The sequence below is a fragment of the Coregonus clupeaformis genome, chromosome 5 (genome assembly GCF_020615455.1).
Source record: "Coregonus clupeaformis isolate EN_2021a chromosome 5, ASM2061545v1, whole genome shotgun sequence".
In the NCBI taxonomy this organism is placed as follows: domain Eukaryota; kingdom Metazoa; phylum Chordata; class Actinopteri; order Salmoniformes; family Salmonidae; genus Coregonus; species Coregonus clupeaformis.
Genome location: NC_059196.1, coordinates 22,145,758 through 22,163,603, shown reverse-complemented (window position 1 = coordinate 22,163,603; position 17,846 = coordinate 22,145,758). Strand labels below are relative to the sequence as shown.

At 43.6% G+C, this 17,846-nt stretch overlaps 1 protein-coding gene across 2 annotated transcripts in view; it reads left to right on the top strand.

Moving 5' to 3' along the window:
* Positions 1-17,846, top strand: part of LOC121565072 (sortilin-related receptor-like) — a 65,776-nt gene that overhangs the window by 5,083 nt on the left and 42,847 nt on the right. For both annotated transcript variants that reach the window (XM_041875970.2, XM_041875968.2), the window contains exons 2-5: positions 3,058-3,174; positions 4,978-5,112; positions 14,304-14,465; positions 15,124-15,191. In XM_041875970.2, the coding sequence (XP_041731904.1) occupies positions 3,058-3,174; positions 4,978-5,112; positions 14,304-14,465; positions 15,124-15,191 (482 nt within the window). The remainder of the gene's footprint in view (positions 1-3,057; positions 3,175-4,977; positions 5,113-14,303; positions 14,466-15,123; positions 15,192-17,846) is intronic.

Genomic DNA, 17,846 nt, shown 5'->3' with positions numbered 1-17,846 from the left:
CTTCAGAGATTCCACAGAGCAGAGCATCCCTTTACATAACATAGCCTAGCACAGACTACACTATGGGGAGATAAACAACTAGCCTATAACACACTGATATCAGGGCCTGTCGCAGCTAGTTGGCCGTCATTCAGTGTATATAAAAACATTTGCTAATGTGTGGCATGACTGTCACAGAGCACAGTGGTGCGATTGTTCTGCATCCAGCAAAAAATACACACTTGAAAATTGCAAATGTAACGTTTGCACTGAATGCGAGTTCTGCAGCAGGCAGATGATGTCATCGTCGGTTCAGCTCCGCTCCAACGGTGACACTCTTTCAGCAGTGGTTCATTCTGCTCTCTTGAATAATGAAGGAGACCATGATGGGAGAGATGTAAATACTCACCCTATTTCACTGGGGGTTTTCTTTGCTTGTTGTTGTTTAGGAAACAGATTGACGTAGTAGCACCAAGGTCGTGTTTAGTAGGGCACAAAACAATTTTTGGGAACCAGAAAAGCGTCTCCTGGATTACATGTTTGCCAATGAAAAATAATTTTCAGGAGAGTCCAGATTGATGTGACTGAATGCCTAGTCGATATTGTGCTTTTAAGTTTGGACTGATGGAATCAGCATTGACCAGTCTCCTTCAGACACTCGGCCTTGGCTTTTGTAAGGCATGATTTGCGTACTTCCTTTTCCATTCCGATGGAGTTTTGCAACTATTAATCTAGCTTCGTCCAGATAGTGCAAAAGGAGCATGAGCCGTGAGCTACGGACAGATACATTTACTGTTCCTCTCTGGTGAGTGTCAAGGTTTGGCAGAGTAAAAAAAAAAGAGAGAAGTCTGCATTCTTCCTGACTTGGTGTTGAATAATTTGGGGCTTGTCAGATGCTACCAGAGCTTACGTCAATGCACTAGTGCAAAGGAATTTGTAGTGTTAGAATCCCTGGCACTTGCATAGTGAAGACTGCTGGTTGCCTTTGTGTGACCACCCGTCCTAATACCCCAGTGACCAACATGCTTCCTAAGAGACAGATGTACTGGGTCACTGCTTTCTCAGCCACTTTCTATCCTCTAACTATCATACTAGCAAACTCAACATGTGGAATCTTGACTATCTATGCTAAAAACCATTTGGCAGAGCTAAACCGGACTCTTTATTGCTATTATCAAAGTTAGGCACATTTTCGGGCCCAACATTTACTTGAAGGCCTCAATGGCAGCAGTACTATCACAGAGTTTCTTAACCTAGAGGTGCAACATCGCAAGACTTCCGGGAACGAAAGCGACTTTATATCGAAGGAGTGCCTTTGATTTGACGGCCTGCACATGCGCAGTTATGCGCGAGACGACCGTTAGACCCAATGAAGTGTTTCTACGCATGAGCCAAGTGTGATCAGGGATTTCTATTGGAGAAGCAGTTTTAGCCTATCTTCATGCTGTACTGTCTTTGGTAATAACATCAATCACTTGCAAGACCACAAGCAATAGGAGATGTCATTGTGCTCAAGGTAGCCCAAAATATCTAGACACAATGATTAGACCTATTATTCATTTTATCACAAATCTAAAAAGAATGCAGTTACAGTCCCATCTACTCTAAAAGCTGTTTTTATGAGATATAGCTAATGGTAGCCAGACCTTTTGGGACCCAACGGACAACAGTGAGCTTGTGAGGCCCTAACCCCAAGCATAGTACAATGCTTCATGTAACTGGAGACGGTTTGAGTGATGCTCATGCCATTAACTGATGTTAATGGCCAATTTTTGTTATCGTGCTCAGTAGATTGTGTCTCATGCTGCCATTTGCAGCAATTTGCCAGTGCCATCACTCTCCTGATTCAGCTGTGTCAGAAGGACCACACCGGCACCCCTTAACATGCTCTGCGGGCAATGAGGCTTAAAAGGCTCTGAGATTTACTGCAGTGTCATCTCAGCCTTGAATACAGCCTTGCCTTTTACTCAGCTGACCTCCTGGGACATGTTCAGTAGGGCCCACCATAGCGAAATGTTTTAAAACCTTCTGAATGAGCGTTTCGTATTAGACAAGTCCAGTTAGAAGTGTTCTACAATTTTTCTCAGGCTATGAGAATGTTATTACATGGAATGATCTACCTTATTACAATGTTCATGCTGAAATCATGCTAATATACACAACAAACTCTTGTAGGCTATTTTGTAGCAATTTGCAGCAGAAATCATATTCCATTACTAAGTCTACAAGCCATAGTACCAATAGTTGGTGTAAAGTTACCACTGAAAGAAGATGAACGTCTGTTTATCATTTATACAGAAATTACGGTCTTTTCAAAGTCCAAGTCGGTAGAAATACTGTAGTAAATGGAGAAAACTAAGCTTTTTAAAGACCCACAGCCCCCTGCAGAATGATACATTAAGAATGAGAGAGAGGAGCACTCAGATGAGAGGCAACAGCAGTGGGAATTAAAATGACATACTTTTTGGGGATTCACACTTCACAGATCTTATTGTCAGAGCTGCACCAATGGAGCATTAGCGTTTGTTTGAGCGGTGCCTTCTGCTGTTACACTACTACATCTACCACAAGCACTTAGTAGCAGCATTGTGTTGTTTCAATGGACACAGTGAAGGCCTCTGAAAGTGGGCGATGTGAGCTAAAGCTGGTCACTGTTTGTTGTCACACACACACACACACACCGAGAGGGAGAGGAGCCTTTAGCCAGGTGCTCCTCGCAAGGTCGTAACAATAAGACCACAAAGTCCGTCGCCGTAGTAACGTGCATCAGTGAGCTTAACTGGATAAAAGAATGAATAAAGAAATGCCAGACACAGCCAGGCAAGGTACAGCAACCTTTCACAGAGGGATTTCTACCAGCTAAGCAGATGCCGCGAACCCAGCAAAATCATTACAATGTCTAGCTGATAATAGCATTTCATAACTAATTTGATAGGTTCCAAGGACGTTTATCGGAGATAAAAGCGACTGTAATTTTCAGATGTATGCATAATTCACTGGACTCGTGTTGAGCTGCATTTTGATCAAACAGAACAAGAATACAACAGGTCAGTTGAGAGACTGTTCTTTTCTTTGCAGGCCAACCTGAACGATTCCCATAACCAGATGGTGGTGCACTGGGCCGGGGAGAAGAGCAATGTCATTGTGGCGTTGGCCAGAGACAGTGTCGGAGCCACAGGTCCCAAGACTAGCTCGGTGAGTACACAGTAGTACATTTCCTGTGAGTACAGGAGTACACTTCCTGCGAGTACAGTAGTACACATCCTGTAAGTACAGTAGTACACTTCCTCTGTGTACCGGAATACACTTCCTCTGTGCACCGGAATACACTTCCTCTGTGTACCGTAATACATTTCCTCTGCGCACCAGAATACACTTACTCTGTGTACCGTAATACACTTCCTCTGTGTACCGTAATACACTTCCTCTGTGTACCGTAATACACTTCCTCTGTGTACCGGAATACACTTCCTCTGTGTACCAGAATACACTTCCTGTGACTACAGTAGTACACTTCCTGCGAGTACAGTAGTACACTTCCTGTGAGTACACTAATGTAATAGCCTACATTTCCTGTAAGTACATTAACACACCTTGTGTGTGGGAGGGGGATCCACAGTCGCATGAAAAAGAACATATCCATGAACCTATCCACAACTACATAGCCTAACGCCTGCGTGTTGCTTTACAGCCATGCTGTTTTTAGCCACTTTGAATCTTCTCCTTCCCTCTCAATTCACGTTGCCCTCTTTTCAGATAACACCCTCCTGACTGTTTTACTTTGGACTGTACATTTCAGCTGTCTTTTTCCCCTTCAAATTTAGACTCCTTTGTTCGAGGTACCATGGCAGAAATGATAATACTGGGTTAACCACAGTTTGGTTGTGTAATGTTGTCTTTGTGTATCCGTGTGTGTGTGCGTGCGTGCGTGCATGTGCGTTTGTGTGTGTGTGTGCGTGTGCATGGGCGCCCATTGGTCAGTGACAGTGACAGGCCACATGTTGTCAGTGCTGCGAGGCCCAGACCTGTTCCACTGTGCTAATGAGATGGCGCAATGGCCTCGCCTGCCTGCCTGCCAGCCAGCTGTGTGCTTCCTCTCCACTCACAGATCAGATTCACTGAGCCATGGATTAATCCCTCCATCTGTTACATCTCTCTCTCTCTCTACTCTCTCTGCTTTTGATTATATCAGCTCCCTATCCTGTCTGATACTCACGCTCAGCTTACAGTAACCCACGCTACCCCCACTGCTTTTGTTCACACTGTAAGAAGGACCTCCCGTGCTCCTCAAGGGGTTAACTTAAGATGTGATGCCATTTGAAAAACAAGTGGTTTATACTAAACCGCAGAGATCCCACTGGTGAAGGACAGTTTGTTTGTACAACAATTGTTAGTTTTGTGTCTCTCCACAACTTCCAGCCAGCGTTGTGGGTTCAGTGGGCTTTGTGTGCTGTTCTCTGTGGTCTGAGCTCCTTGGTGTCTGGCACTCTGACGGGAATCCGAGAGCTTTGACCTGACTCATGTATTGTCTCTGGTAGAATCTGCAGGACAGGAGGGATCAGAACAGAACAGCATTGAACACTAAACACCTCTTAACATTCTGGATTGGAGTTCTCTCTTAAAGGAGCTACAGTTCCACTCTGTAGTCACTTAACATGGACAAAGCTTTTCCTCAAGTATTGTGTTTCTCTCCGTAGATGGAAAGTCCGTAGATGGAAAGTCTAAAGTCTAGCTACTGCCTAAAATGCTTTGATTCCTTTTACCGAGTCAGTTAATGGCCTCCCTCCCAATACACCCATTCTAAAGTAATGTTTTCCTCTACTAGAAATGTGTCCTTCATCAAAAAGCATTTAAAAAATCAAACTTGACATAGCCTAATTTTGTCCTGTCCAAAAAGCATCACAACAAAAATTACATTGATAGTGGATTTCACTTGTTTACCATGTACCATCACTTCCATGTTCTCACCTCTTTCCTCTCTCCTTTGTCACATGGTAGGTGTACGTGTCTTACGACTATGGAACCAGCTTCTCCCCCATCTCAGAGAGGTTTCAGCTGAGTGGGGAGAAGGAGAAAGAGGGGAGCAAGCAGGTCATCTCCCAGTTCTACCACAGCCACGCTGACAATAAGAGGGTAAGTGGCTGAAGACCATAGAGGTACGTACACTGAGTGTACAAAGCATTAGGAACACATTCCTAATATTGAGTTGCATCCTCTTTTGCCTTCAGAACAGCCTGAATTTGTCTGGGGATGGACTCTACAAGGTGTTGAAAGCATTCCACAGGGATGCTGGCCCGTGTTGTCTCCAAAAACCCAGCAGCGTTGCAGTTTTTGACACACTCAAACCGGTGCGCCTGGCACCTACTACCATACCCTGTTTAAAGGCCCTTAAATATTTAGTCTTGAACATTCACCCTCTGAATGGCACACATACAATCCATGTCTCAATTGTCTCAATGCCTAAAAATCCATCTTTAACCTGTCCTCCCCTTCATCTACACTGATAGAAGTGGATTTAACAGGTGACATCAATAAGGGATCTTAGCTTTCACCTGGATTCACCTGGTCAGTCTATGTCATGGAAAGGGCAGGTGTTCCTAATGTTTTGTACACTCATTGTACAGGATGATAATAATAGATACTGTATTTAGGCCTATCTCTATATTGAAGACTGCCCTGATACAGAGGGGTTTTATTATGTTTTGAAAGTGTATAGCTTTGAGTGTATAGCTCTTTTTCGTATGTTCTCCCATCTCCACACAACCCCCGTGTAGCTCAGTTGGTATAGCATGGCGCTTGCATCGCCAGGGTTGTGGGTTCGATGCCCACGGGGGCCAGTATGAAGAGAAAGAAAATGTATGCACTCACTAACTGTAAGTCGCTCTGGATAAGAGCGTCTGCTAAATGACTAAAATGTAAAATGGAAGGCACATAACGTTATTGAGCTTGGGGTTTATAAGGGTTGATTTAGGTGTATAGTGTCTGTGGGTGTGTGTGTGTGTGTGTGTAGTGATCAGTCATGAGCTCAAGATTGTTCGATGCAGTGCCGTGAGGTTTGGTGCGGTGCCGTGTTCGATTATGTCTCACTGTGTGCCGGTGAGTCATAGTCCTGGCCCCGCCCCCCAGCCGTTCCCCCTGGCACTCAGCCCAGTGGAGGTTATTGCCAGGTTTAAGGGTGCATGGGAAACGCAGTTTGTTCCGTTAGCAGGCAGGAGGGCACGCACGCACGCTGCTGTGAGCCCTGCAGCAGCGTGCGTCTCTGCAGAGGCTGCAGGCTGGGGCCATCCGTCTGCAGACAGGTGTGCTCCAGAGAGAGAGGCAGGGCTGCCTGGTATAACCGCAGATAACAGCAGGAGGATTTCACCCTCTTAGTCTGCAACATTCTCCCAACATCATGGAGATTATTACGATGGGAAATTAGTGGTTTCTTCTCATCTGCACACTGAGCTGTGAGTTTTCTAGGATCAGTTCCTCTCTGTCCATAATAATCGGATTCATTATGATTTAAAATACAAAACTGATCCTAAATCTCCTTCACAAGATGCTTGATAAATATGGGCCCAGAGCAGCAGGTCTAGCCTCCCCTTGTAGAAGCATTTGAAGCATATGATGAAGTGTCTGAGAGATAAATTGCAGTGATCACTTTAGGTAATGATTTATGAATTAAGGGGGATCAGAGATAATGAATGGTTAGCCCATAGCATAACCCACTGACTAACCTTACATTTAGGGCCTACAGTGCATTTGGAAAGTATTCAGACCCCTCAACTTTTTCCACATTTTGTTACGTTACAGCCTTATTCTAAAATTGATTTTTCCTCATCAATCTACACACAATACCCCATAATAGCAAAGCAAAAACAGGTTTTTAGAAATGTTTGCTAATTAATTTTTTCAAAATCAAAACAATATCACAGTTACATAAGTATTCAGACCCTTTACTTAGTACTTTGTTGAAGCACCTTTGGCAGCGATTACAGCATCGAGTCTTCTTGGGTATGACGTTACAAGTTTGGCACACCTGTATTTGGGGAGTTTCTCCTATTCTTCTCTGCAGATCCTCTCAAGCTCTGTCAGATTGGATGGGGAGCGTTGCTGCACAGCTATTTTCAAGTCCGGGCTCAGGCTGGGTCACTCAAGGACATTCAGAGACTTGTCCCGAAGCCACTCCTGCGTTGTCTTGCTTGTGTGCTTAGGGTCATTGTCCTGTTGAAAGGTGAACCTTCGCCCCCAGTCTGAGGTCCTGAGCACTCTGGAGCAGGTTTTCATCAAGGATCTCTCTGTACTTTGCTCCATTCATCTTTTTCTCGATCCTGACTAGTCTCCCAGTCCCTGCCGCAGAAAAACTGAGGAGTGGCTTCCGTCTGGCCACTCTACCATAAAGGCCTGATTGGTGGAGTGCTGCAGAGATGGTTGTCCTTCTGGAAGGTTCTCCCATCTCCACAGAGGAACTCTGGAGCTCTGTCAGAGTGACCATCGGGTTCTTGGTCACCTCCCTGACCAAGGCCCTTCTCCCCCGATTGCTCAGTTTGGCCGGGTGGCCAGCTCTAGGAAGAGTCTTGGTGGTTCCAAACTACTTCCATTTAAGAATGATAGAGGCCACTGTGTTCTTGGGGACCTTGAATGCTGCAGAAATGTTTTGGTAGCCTTCCCAGATCTGTGCCTCGACACAATCCTGTCTTGGAGCTCTACGGACAATTCCTTTGACCTCATGGCTTGGTTTTTGCTCTGACATGCACTGTCAACTGTGGGACCTTATATAGACAGGTGTGTGCCTTTCCAAATCATGTCCAATCAATGGAATTTACCACAGGTGGACTCCAATCAAGTTGTAGAAAAATCTCAAGGATGATCAATGGAAACAGGATGCACTTGAGCTCAATTTTGAGTCTCATAGCAAAGGGTCTGAATACTTATTTAAATAAGGTATTTCTGTTTATAATTTTTTGAATACATTTGCATAAATGTCTAAAAATCTGTTTTTTCTTTGTCATTATGGGGTATTGTGTGTAGATTGCTGAAGATTATTATTTTTTAAATCCATTTTAGAATAAGGCTGTAATGTAACAAAATGTGGAAAAAGTCAAGGGGTCTGAGTACTTTCTGAAGGCACTGTATGCTTATACTCCAAGTCCTTTGTACTTGGGTCTGACTGGTTATGGATCTGCCTATTTATAACATCTTCTTAAAAGAAAGATTCACCCATTTTTAATGTTATATAATTGTTGTGCATCTCCGAGCGATGTTCTATCTATTCCCAGTGTAATTGAATGTTTTCAAGTATTCAGACCCCTGAGTCAATACATGTTAGAATCACCTTTGGCAGCGATTACAGCTTTGAGTCTTTTTGGGTAAGTCTCTTAAGAGCTTTGCACACCTGGATTGTTCAATATTTGCACATTATTCTTTTAAAAATTCTTCAAGCTCTGTCAAGTTGGTTGTTGATCATTGCTAGACAGCCATTTTCAAGTCTAGCCATATATTTTCAAGCCAATTTAAGTAAAAACCGTAACACGGGAACATTCAATGTCGTCTTGGTAAGCAACTCCAGTGTATATTTGGCCTTTTGTTTCAGGTTATTGTCCTGCTGAAGGTGAATTTGTCTCCCAGTGTCTGTTGGAATGCAGACTGAACCAGGGTTTTCTCTAGAATTTTGCCTGTGCTTAGCTCTATTCAGTTTCTTTTCATCCCACAAAAAAATCCCTAGTCCTTGATGACAAGCATACCCATAACATTATGCAGCCACCACCATTTCTTTGCGACATGTTTTGCGGTTTTACTTTTGTTCCTTGTTGCATACAGGATGCTTGTTTTGGAATATTCTATTCTGTACAAGCTTCCTTCTTTGTCATTTAGGTTAGTATTGTGGAGTAACTTCAATGTTGTTGATCCATCCTTAGGATAAAACTATCACAACCATTAAACTGTAATTGTTTTAAAGTCACCATTGGCCTCATGGTGGAATCCCTGAGCGGTTTCCTTCCTCTCCGGCAACTGAGTTAGGAAAGATGCCTGTATCTTTGTAGTGACTGGGTGTATTGATACACCATGCAAAGTGTAATTAATAAATTTACCATGCTCAAAGGGATATTCAATGTCTGCTTTTTAATTTTTTTACCAATCTACCAATAGGTGCCCTACTTTGGGAGGCATTGGAAAACCTCGCTGGTCTTTTTGTTTGAATCTGAGTTTGAAATTCACTGCTCGTCTGAGTGACCTTACAATTATCTGTATGTGTGGGATACAGAGATGAGGTAGTCAGTCAAAAATCATGTTATTGCACACAGAGTGAGTCCATGCAACTTAATATGACTTGGTAAGCACATTTTTACTCCTGAACTTTTTTAGGCTTGCAATAACAAAGGGGTTGAATACTTATATATACAGTGGGGGAAAAAAGTATTTAGTCAGCCACCAATTGTGCAAGTTCTCCCACTTAAAAAGATGAGAGAGGCCTGTAATTTTCATCATAGGTACATGTCAACTATGACAGACAAATTGAGAAAAAAATTCCAGAAAATCACATTGTAGGATTTTTAATGAATTTATTTGCAAATTATGGTGGAAAATTAGTATTTGGTCACCTACAAACAAGCAAGATTTCTGGCTCTCACAGACCTGTAACTTCTTCTTTAAGAGGCTCCTCTGTCCTCCACTCGTTACCTGTATTAATGGCACCTGTTTGAACTTGTTATCAGTATAAAAGACACCTGTCCACAACCTCAAACAGTCACACTCCAAACTCCACTATGGCCAAGACCAAAGAGCTGTCAAAGGACACCAGAAACAAAATTGTAGACCTGCACCAGGCTGGGAAGACTGAATCTGCAATAGGTAAGCAGCTTGGTTTGAAGAAATCAACTGTGGGAGCAATTATTAGGAAATGGAAGACATACAAGACCACTGATAATCTCCCTCGATCTGGGGCTCCACGCAAGATCTCACCCCGTGGGGTCAAAATGATCACAAGAACGGTGAGCAAAAATCCCAGAACCACACGGGGGGACCTAGTGAATGACCTGCAGAGAGCTGGGACCAAAGTAACAAAGCCTACCATCAGTAACACACTACGCCGCCTGCAGTGCCAGACGTGTCCCCCTGCTTAAGCCAGTACATGTCCAGGCCCGTCTGAAGTTTGCTAGAGTGCATTTGGATGATCCAGAAGAGGATTGGGAGAATGTCATATGGTCAGATGAAACCAAAATAAAACTTTTTGGTAAAAACTCAACTCGTCGTGTTTGGAGGACAAAGAATGCTGAGTTGCATCCAAAGAACATCATACCTACTGTGAAGCATGGGGGTGGGAAACATCATGCTTTGGGGCTGTTTTTCTGCAAAGGGACCAGGACGACTGATCCGTGTAAAGGAAAGAATGAATGGGGCCATGTATCGTGAGATTTTGAGTGAAAACCTCCTTCCATCAGCAAGGGCATTGAAGATGAAACGTGGCTGGGTCTTTCAGCATGACAATGATCCCAAACACACCGCCCGGGCAACGAAGGAGTGGCTTCGTAAGAAGCATTTCAAGGTCCTGGAGTGGCCTAGCCAGTCTCCAGATCTCAACCCCATAGAAAATCTTTGGAGGGGAGTTGAAAGTCAGTGTTGCCCAGCGACAGCCCCAAAACATCACTGCTCTAGAGGAGATCTGCATGGAGGAATGGGCCAAAATACCAGCAACAGTGTGTGAAAACCTTGTGAAGACTTACAGAAAACGTTTGACCTGTGTCATTGCCAACAAAGGGTATATAACAAAGTATTGAGAAACTTTTGTTATTGACCAAATACTTATTTTCCACAATAATTTGCAAATAAATTCATTAAAAATCCTACAATGTGATTGTCTGGATTTTTTTTCCTCATTTTGTCTGTCATAGTTGACGTGTACCTATGATGAAAATTACAGGCCTCTCTCATCTTTTTAAGTGGGAGAACTTGCACAATTGGTGGCTGACTAAATACCTTTTTCCCCCACTGTATACTACCAGTCAAAAGTTTGGACAAAGTTTGTTTTTTCAGGTTTTTTCATTCTGGAATAATAGTGAAGACATCAGAACTATGATATTTACATTTATTTTTTATTTTTCATACTGGCCCCCCGTGGGAATCGAACCCATAACCTTGCCGTTGCAAACGCCATGCTCTACCAACTGAGCTACATCCCTTCCGGCCATTCCCTCCCCTACCCTGGACGACACTGGGCCAATTGTGCGCTGCCCCATGGGTCTCCTGGTCGCGGCCGGCTACGACAGAGCCTGGATTTGAACCAGGATCTCTAGTGGCACAGCTAGCACTGCGATGCAGTGCCTTAGACCACTGCGCCACTCCATATGATATAACACATATGGAATCATGTAATACCCTAAAAAGTGTTGAACTAATCAAAATATAGTTTATATTTGAGATTCTTCAAATAGCCACCCTTTGCCTTGATGACAGCTTTGCACACTCTTGGCATTCTCTCAACCAGCTTCATGAGGTAGTCACATGGAATGCATTTCAATTAACAGGTGTGCCTTGTCAAAAGTTAATTTGTGGAATGTCTTTCCTTAATGCGTTTGAGCCAATCAGTTGTGACAAGGTAGGGGGGGTATACATAAGATAGCCCTATTTGGTATAAGACCAAGTCCATATTATGGCAAGAACAGCTCAAATAAGCAAAGAGAAACGACAGTCCATCATTACTTTAAGACATGAAGGTCATTCAATACGGAACATTTCAAGAACTTTGAAAGTTTATTCAAGTGCAGTCGCATAAACCATCAAGCGCTATGATGAAACTGGCTCTCATGAGGACCGCCACAGGAATGGAAGACCCAGAGTTACCTCTGCTGCAGAAGATAAGTTCATTAGATTTATCAGCCTCAGAAATTGCAGCCCAAATAAATGCTTCACAGAGTTCAAGTAACAGACACATCTCAACATCAACTGTTCAGAGGGGACTGTGTGAATCAGGCCTTCATGGTTGAATTGCTGCTAAGAAACCACTACTAAAGGACACCAATAAGAAGAAGAAGAGACCTGATTGGGCCAAGAAACACGTGCAATGGACATTAGACCGGTGGAAATTTGTCCTTTGGTCTGTAGTCCAAATTGGAGATTTTTGGTTCCAACCTCCGTGTCTTTGTGAGACGCGGTGTGGGTGAACGGATGATCTCTGCATGTGTATTTCCCACCGTAAAGAATGGAGGAGGAGGTGTTATGGTGTGGGGGTGCTTTGCTGGTGACACTGTCTGTGATTTATTTAGAATTCAAGGCACACTTAACCAGCATGGCTACCACCGCATGCTGCAGTGATATGCCATCCCATCTGGTTTGGGCTTAGTGGGACTATCATTTGTTTTTCAACAGGACAATGACCCAACACAGCTCCAGGTTGTGTAAGGGCTATTTTACCAAGAAGCAGAGTGATGGAGTGCTGCATCAGATGATCTGGCCTCCACAATACCCTGACTTTAACCCAATTGAGATGGTTTGGGATGAGTCGGACGGCAGAGTGAAGGAAAAGCAGCCAACAAGTGCTCAGCATATGTGGGAACTCCTTCAAGTCTGTTGGAAAAGCATTCCAGGTGAAGCTGGTTGAGAGAATGCCAAGAGTGTGCAAAGCTGTCATCAAGGCAAAGGGTGGCTATTTGAAGAATCTCAAATATAAAATATATTTTGATTTGTGTAACACTTTTTTGGTTACTACATGATTCCATATGTATTATTTCATAGTTTTGATGTCTTTTCTATTATTCTACAATGTAGAAAATAGTAAAAATAAAGAAAAACCCTTGAATGAGTAGGTGTGTCCAAACTTTTGACTGGTACTGTGTGTGTGTGTGTGTGTGTGTGTGTATAGATGTTTTATTAATTTGTAAAAAATGTAAATCAACTTTGACATTTATGCTCTATTGTGTGTAGGCCAGTGACACAACATCTCAATTTAATGAATTTGAAATTCAGGCTGTAACACAACAAAATGTGGAAAAAGTCAAGAGGTGTGATCTCTAGTGGTCCTCTGTAGCTCAATTGGTAGAGCATGGCGCTTGTAACGCCAGGGTAGTGCGTTCGATCCCCGGGACCACCCATACATAAAAATGTATGCGCACATGACTGTAAGTCGCTTTGGATAAAAGCGTCTGCTAAATGGCATATTATTTTATTTATTTATTTATCTCCCGTGATCTCCCGAGTGGTGCAGTGGTCTAAGGCACTGGCAGTGCTAGCTGTGCCACTAGATATCCTGGTTCGAATCCAGGCTCTGTCGTAGCCGGCCGCGACCGGGAGACCCATGGTGCGGCGCACAATTGGCCCAGCATCGTCCAGGGTAGGGGAGTGAATGGTCGGCAGGGATGTAGCTCAGTTGGTAGAGCATGGCGTTTGCAACGCCAGGGTTGTGGGTTTGATTCACAGGGGGTATGGAAAAAAAAATACAAAGAATAATGTATGCACTCACTAACTGTAAGTCGCTCTGGATAAGAGCGTCTGCTAAATGACTAAAATGTAAATGTGTGAATACTTCCTGAAGGCACTTTATATCGTGATGTAATAGTGGAGTAAGTCCCTGAAGTTTCTCACTGTGATGTGCTGTACATGTGGGACCTGCTATGTCCTAGTCCTGACTCATCTACAGTATGAGAGATGTGCTGTACATGTGGGACCTGCTATGTCCTAGTCCTGACTCATCTACAGTATGAGAGATGTTCTGTACATGTGGGACCTGCTATGTCCTAGTCCTGACTCATCTACAGTATGAGATACCATTTCAGCTTTTGATCGTCATCTCATAGCATCTATCTATTTCAATACCTCCAGCTCGCTGCCTTGCGCTACAGAGCTTTTGTTCTCACAGGGGCTCTGTCCCGTTTCCAAATGGAGGCCGTTGAGAATAGAGGAGTTATTGGGAAGGTAGTTAAAAAATAGATCAAAGGAAGGAGCGACAAGATGGGATTATAGCTCTGTATAATTGCATAATCAGACTATCTAATTAGGCATTTCAAATTAAATATCTCTGAATATGTCTGTGATTTTTTTGGTGGGGAGTGGGGGTGTTTGGAAACGGTATTTTGAAGTAGCTAGACTAGAGATATCTGGAGTTGAGATATTAGGCAAGTTCTTACTATTCTAGTTTGTTGAAATCAGTCAGGCTTGACATTTTACCACGTCAGAGGTTTGTTCAGTTCAGAAAGTTGCAGGTACAAATAGAAATGTTATGTATAGAGCAAGAATGATTCCCTGTTCTACACAATATATTTCTAGCTTCACATTCCGTAACACTCATGAACAGACCCCAGTGGGTATTTAGCCTAACCTTGGCCTGTCTTGTCCTTCTCTTGTTCCAGTACCTCTTTGCAGACAGCACCAACAGCTACCTCTGGAACTCCTTTGACTTCTGCAAGACCATCCAGGGGTTCTCCATCCCCTTCAAGCCGACAGATCTGCTGCTGCACAGCAAGAAAGCCAACCTGGTCCTGGGCTATGATGGCTCCCACCCCAACAAACAGGTACTCAACTGACTGCTATAGAAATGCTGCTTCACTGTCTTGAAAAAGGTCTCGGACAGAAACGTAGACCATTTAACAACATGCAGAGGTAAGCATGGTTAGAAATGTTTTACCAGGAAGTCCCTTTAGATCAACAATATTTTTATGATGGAGATCTTTGTGCAGGAGGTGTCTATTATAATGAACAGCGTTATAGTACTGTAAGACATACACAGGCTCCTCCTTTGCCAGTAGCTCTGTGGCCACCATTTTGGTTCGGGTTTAGATGCCTATGTGGACAAATGGCTCTACTCGATATGCTGGATTACCATACCATAGCCCCACAACATTTGGTTTATAATACAGTGTGACTGTTCTAGAGAAACAATATTTCTGAATGTAGGACAGTTGCATAATTACAAATAGAACGGTGCAAATACAAATACTGGTTAAATGTCACAGCTGCATATACTAAACTGTCTCTCTGAAAAACACAATATGGAGGACATTTTGTAGAATTCTTCCCTAACTAATTATTCACATTTCAGCTCATCTGAAACGATGGAAAACGGTTGACTCTCAAACATTCTGCCAGTTATATGCAGCCAGGAGTCAACATGTGCAAATGAGCCCCTGACCTACATTTACTCCCCATCCCCCGCCTCTGTTATTTTTGCAGCTATGGAAATCTGACGATTTTGGAGAGACATGGGTGTTGATCCAAGAGCACGTGAAGGCCTATTTCTGGTAAGATCAATGCCTCTGTATACAAAAGTGATGATTGTGTGAGGAGAGGCAGAACGTACAGTCATCAGTATAACTAATTGTCGCTGTTGAATGCCAGACTGTCTGCAAAACATTCAAGCATCGGTCTGTGAGAGGGATGGGTGGGATGTGTTTGTGTGTGTGTGTGTGTGTCTTGTTTACTTCCTGTTTTTCTGTGTGTTCTGTGACTGCCTGCCTCCTCCATCATCTGGCCCTCACTAGACCTCAAAGTGAAGAGATTTGCCAGATAAACATCTCATTCATGTCTTCCGATCGCTGTATGCTTACCAAGCAAACAGCTCGCGAGCTTAACTCCCTGCCTCTCCAAGTGAAATACATAGATTAGATTGGCCCTTGTAATTGAATGACAATACAAAGAAAATGCCACTACGATCCCTGAGGGAGAGAGACACTGATTACCTGATTGTTATTTGGGGCTCACTATGTGTGAATGGCTTGATGACTCTACCGCCTAAATTATTTTGAACCCTGCTATCAACCAGATCTCTGTTCAAATAGTGTTTGAAATCTTTCAAATACTTTGAACGTATGCTTGAGCTTGCCTGGCATGCCAGATGGGCAGAGTTTGCACAGAAAAAGTCAATCAAGCACATGACAAATAACAAACTTGCCAAAAACAATCTAATAACAATGATGATTGCGACACGTTCAGTGCCTTGTGAAAGAGATCAGCCATGTGTCTCTCACCACATAAAGTAGGCCTAGGCAGGAGAGTGGCACACTCAATTTTTAAAAAAAAACTTTCAAATCCCATCCATAAAAGATAAAGCCCTGCTTTGGAAGGATTTGACCGATCTGTCAATGATTTAAAGGCGTGGATGTGGAGGGTTAGCTAGGGTTAGACATCACTTTCATTCCCTCGCAGATCCTCTGCCTTTAGTAGACGACAACAAGAGGCTCTCGTTCTCCACTGCATATATGTAATGCTGCTTGTCAGCTACAGCAGGGGTCTGTTCAGGAGGGTGCAACATTTCAGAACGTTCAGATTGAAATGTATTGTGTAGAACGTATACGCTTGCCTGTCAAGTAGAATTAGGAATTATGTCTGTTCTTTTCAGTGTATTTCTATCTGCATCGTTCTGAACATTTTCACCTTACTGAATTTTCCCTTAGACAGTTGACAATTTGTGCACACATCTTCTGGTGACAGAGAGAGACACAGAGCCCTGCTCTCTTCCCCAGTGAACCCACTCCCAACTAAACACTGATAAACGGCAGACAGTGTTTTCTCGCCCTCCGTTGTGCTCCGACGGTGGCAGCGGTCGTACACGTGGGCGTCTCTGAGGGGAATCGAGCAGACTGGCTTCTTTCTTTCTTATTAATACTGCTGCGGTCTTGCCCCCTGGGCTATTTCCAGTGTTTGGGAGATGACGCCCCTCCCTCCACCAAGTTTGAATGTAGGAGATCCTCTTAGATCACACTTATGAGCCTCAGAGTCTCGGGACGGTTGCAGAGGGAGGATTTTGGCTTGGAATACCCACACAACCCAAAAACGAACATGAACAAACAATTTCATCCCAAAGCAGTAACTATACGCACAAAGCTTGAAGGTCTTTGCGGACTTCTGAGGAAGAAAGCAGCTCCAGAAGTGTGTACTGATGCACTCCTTCCCACACATTTCAAAGCATTGATTGGTGTAAGCATGGGCTAGAAATAGTTTTTTTCCACCAATATATTTCCTTTTAAATCTGGACACAGCTACTGACTCCACTGATCTTTGTCTGGTGCTTCTTCCTCCTCGGCCTCTATGGCCAGTTTTTCTTCTTAACCATGTGTGTCCAGTCCTTTGCCGATCATGGGCTTTCCACGTCTAATCCGTCTGCAGAGGCCACAGAGAAAAAGGCCTGCGCTGCAGATCAGGCTAAGAAGGCTGTAAGCCCTGGGGTTTTGTCTGGTTCACACCCCGCTGTTGGACGTGTTTAACCAGCAGTTGTCAAAACATCTCGAACCAGCAAATCGTATGTATTTGTTCCCCTCCGTCCAAATCCTTTTATCCTGTTTGGTAGGAGGATTGAGAGGCCGCCTTAAAAAAAATACAGCCTCCCAACTGTTTATAAAAAGAATAAGGAGGCCCTTGGTTCGCAGTGTAGCTTTAGGCTAGCTTTAACCCACCTCCCTGCCAGCGCTACATGGAAAGGATAACCCAGATAGGCAAAGCCCCAAACTCTGATATAGGCACGGCCCCAAATTCTGCTAGATAGACAGACAAGACCCCAAACTCTGCTACGTGGGCAAGCCCCCAAATTCTGATATGGACAAGGCCTCAAACTCTACTAGATGGACAAGGCCCCAAACTTTGATATAGACAAGTCCCAAAAGCAATGCAACAAACTAATTTCGTCAAGGCCTGAAACTCTGGCCCAAACTCTAATATTGGCAGGTTCCCGACTCGGCTGTAGGCAAAGTCCCCAAACTAACGTTAGACAGGCAAGGTCCCAAGTCTGTCTGACTGGGGTCTTTCATATCCTCTCTAAAATATCACACTAGAGGACAGTCAAGACACTAGGCTCTCTCTGTGTAGCTCCATTGTTAGTGAGAACGCTCCGTGTGAATCTGGAATGCATTATGGGAGATGATCAGAAAGTACTGTAAACCTCTTTCAGTTCTGCTGTATGT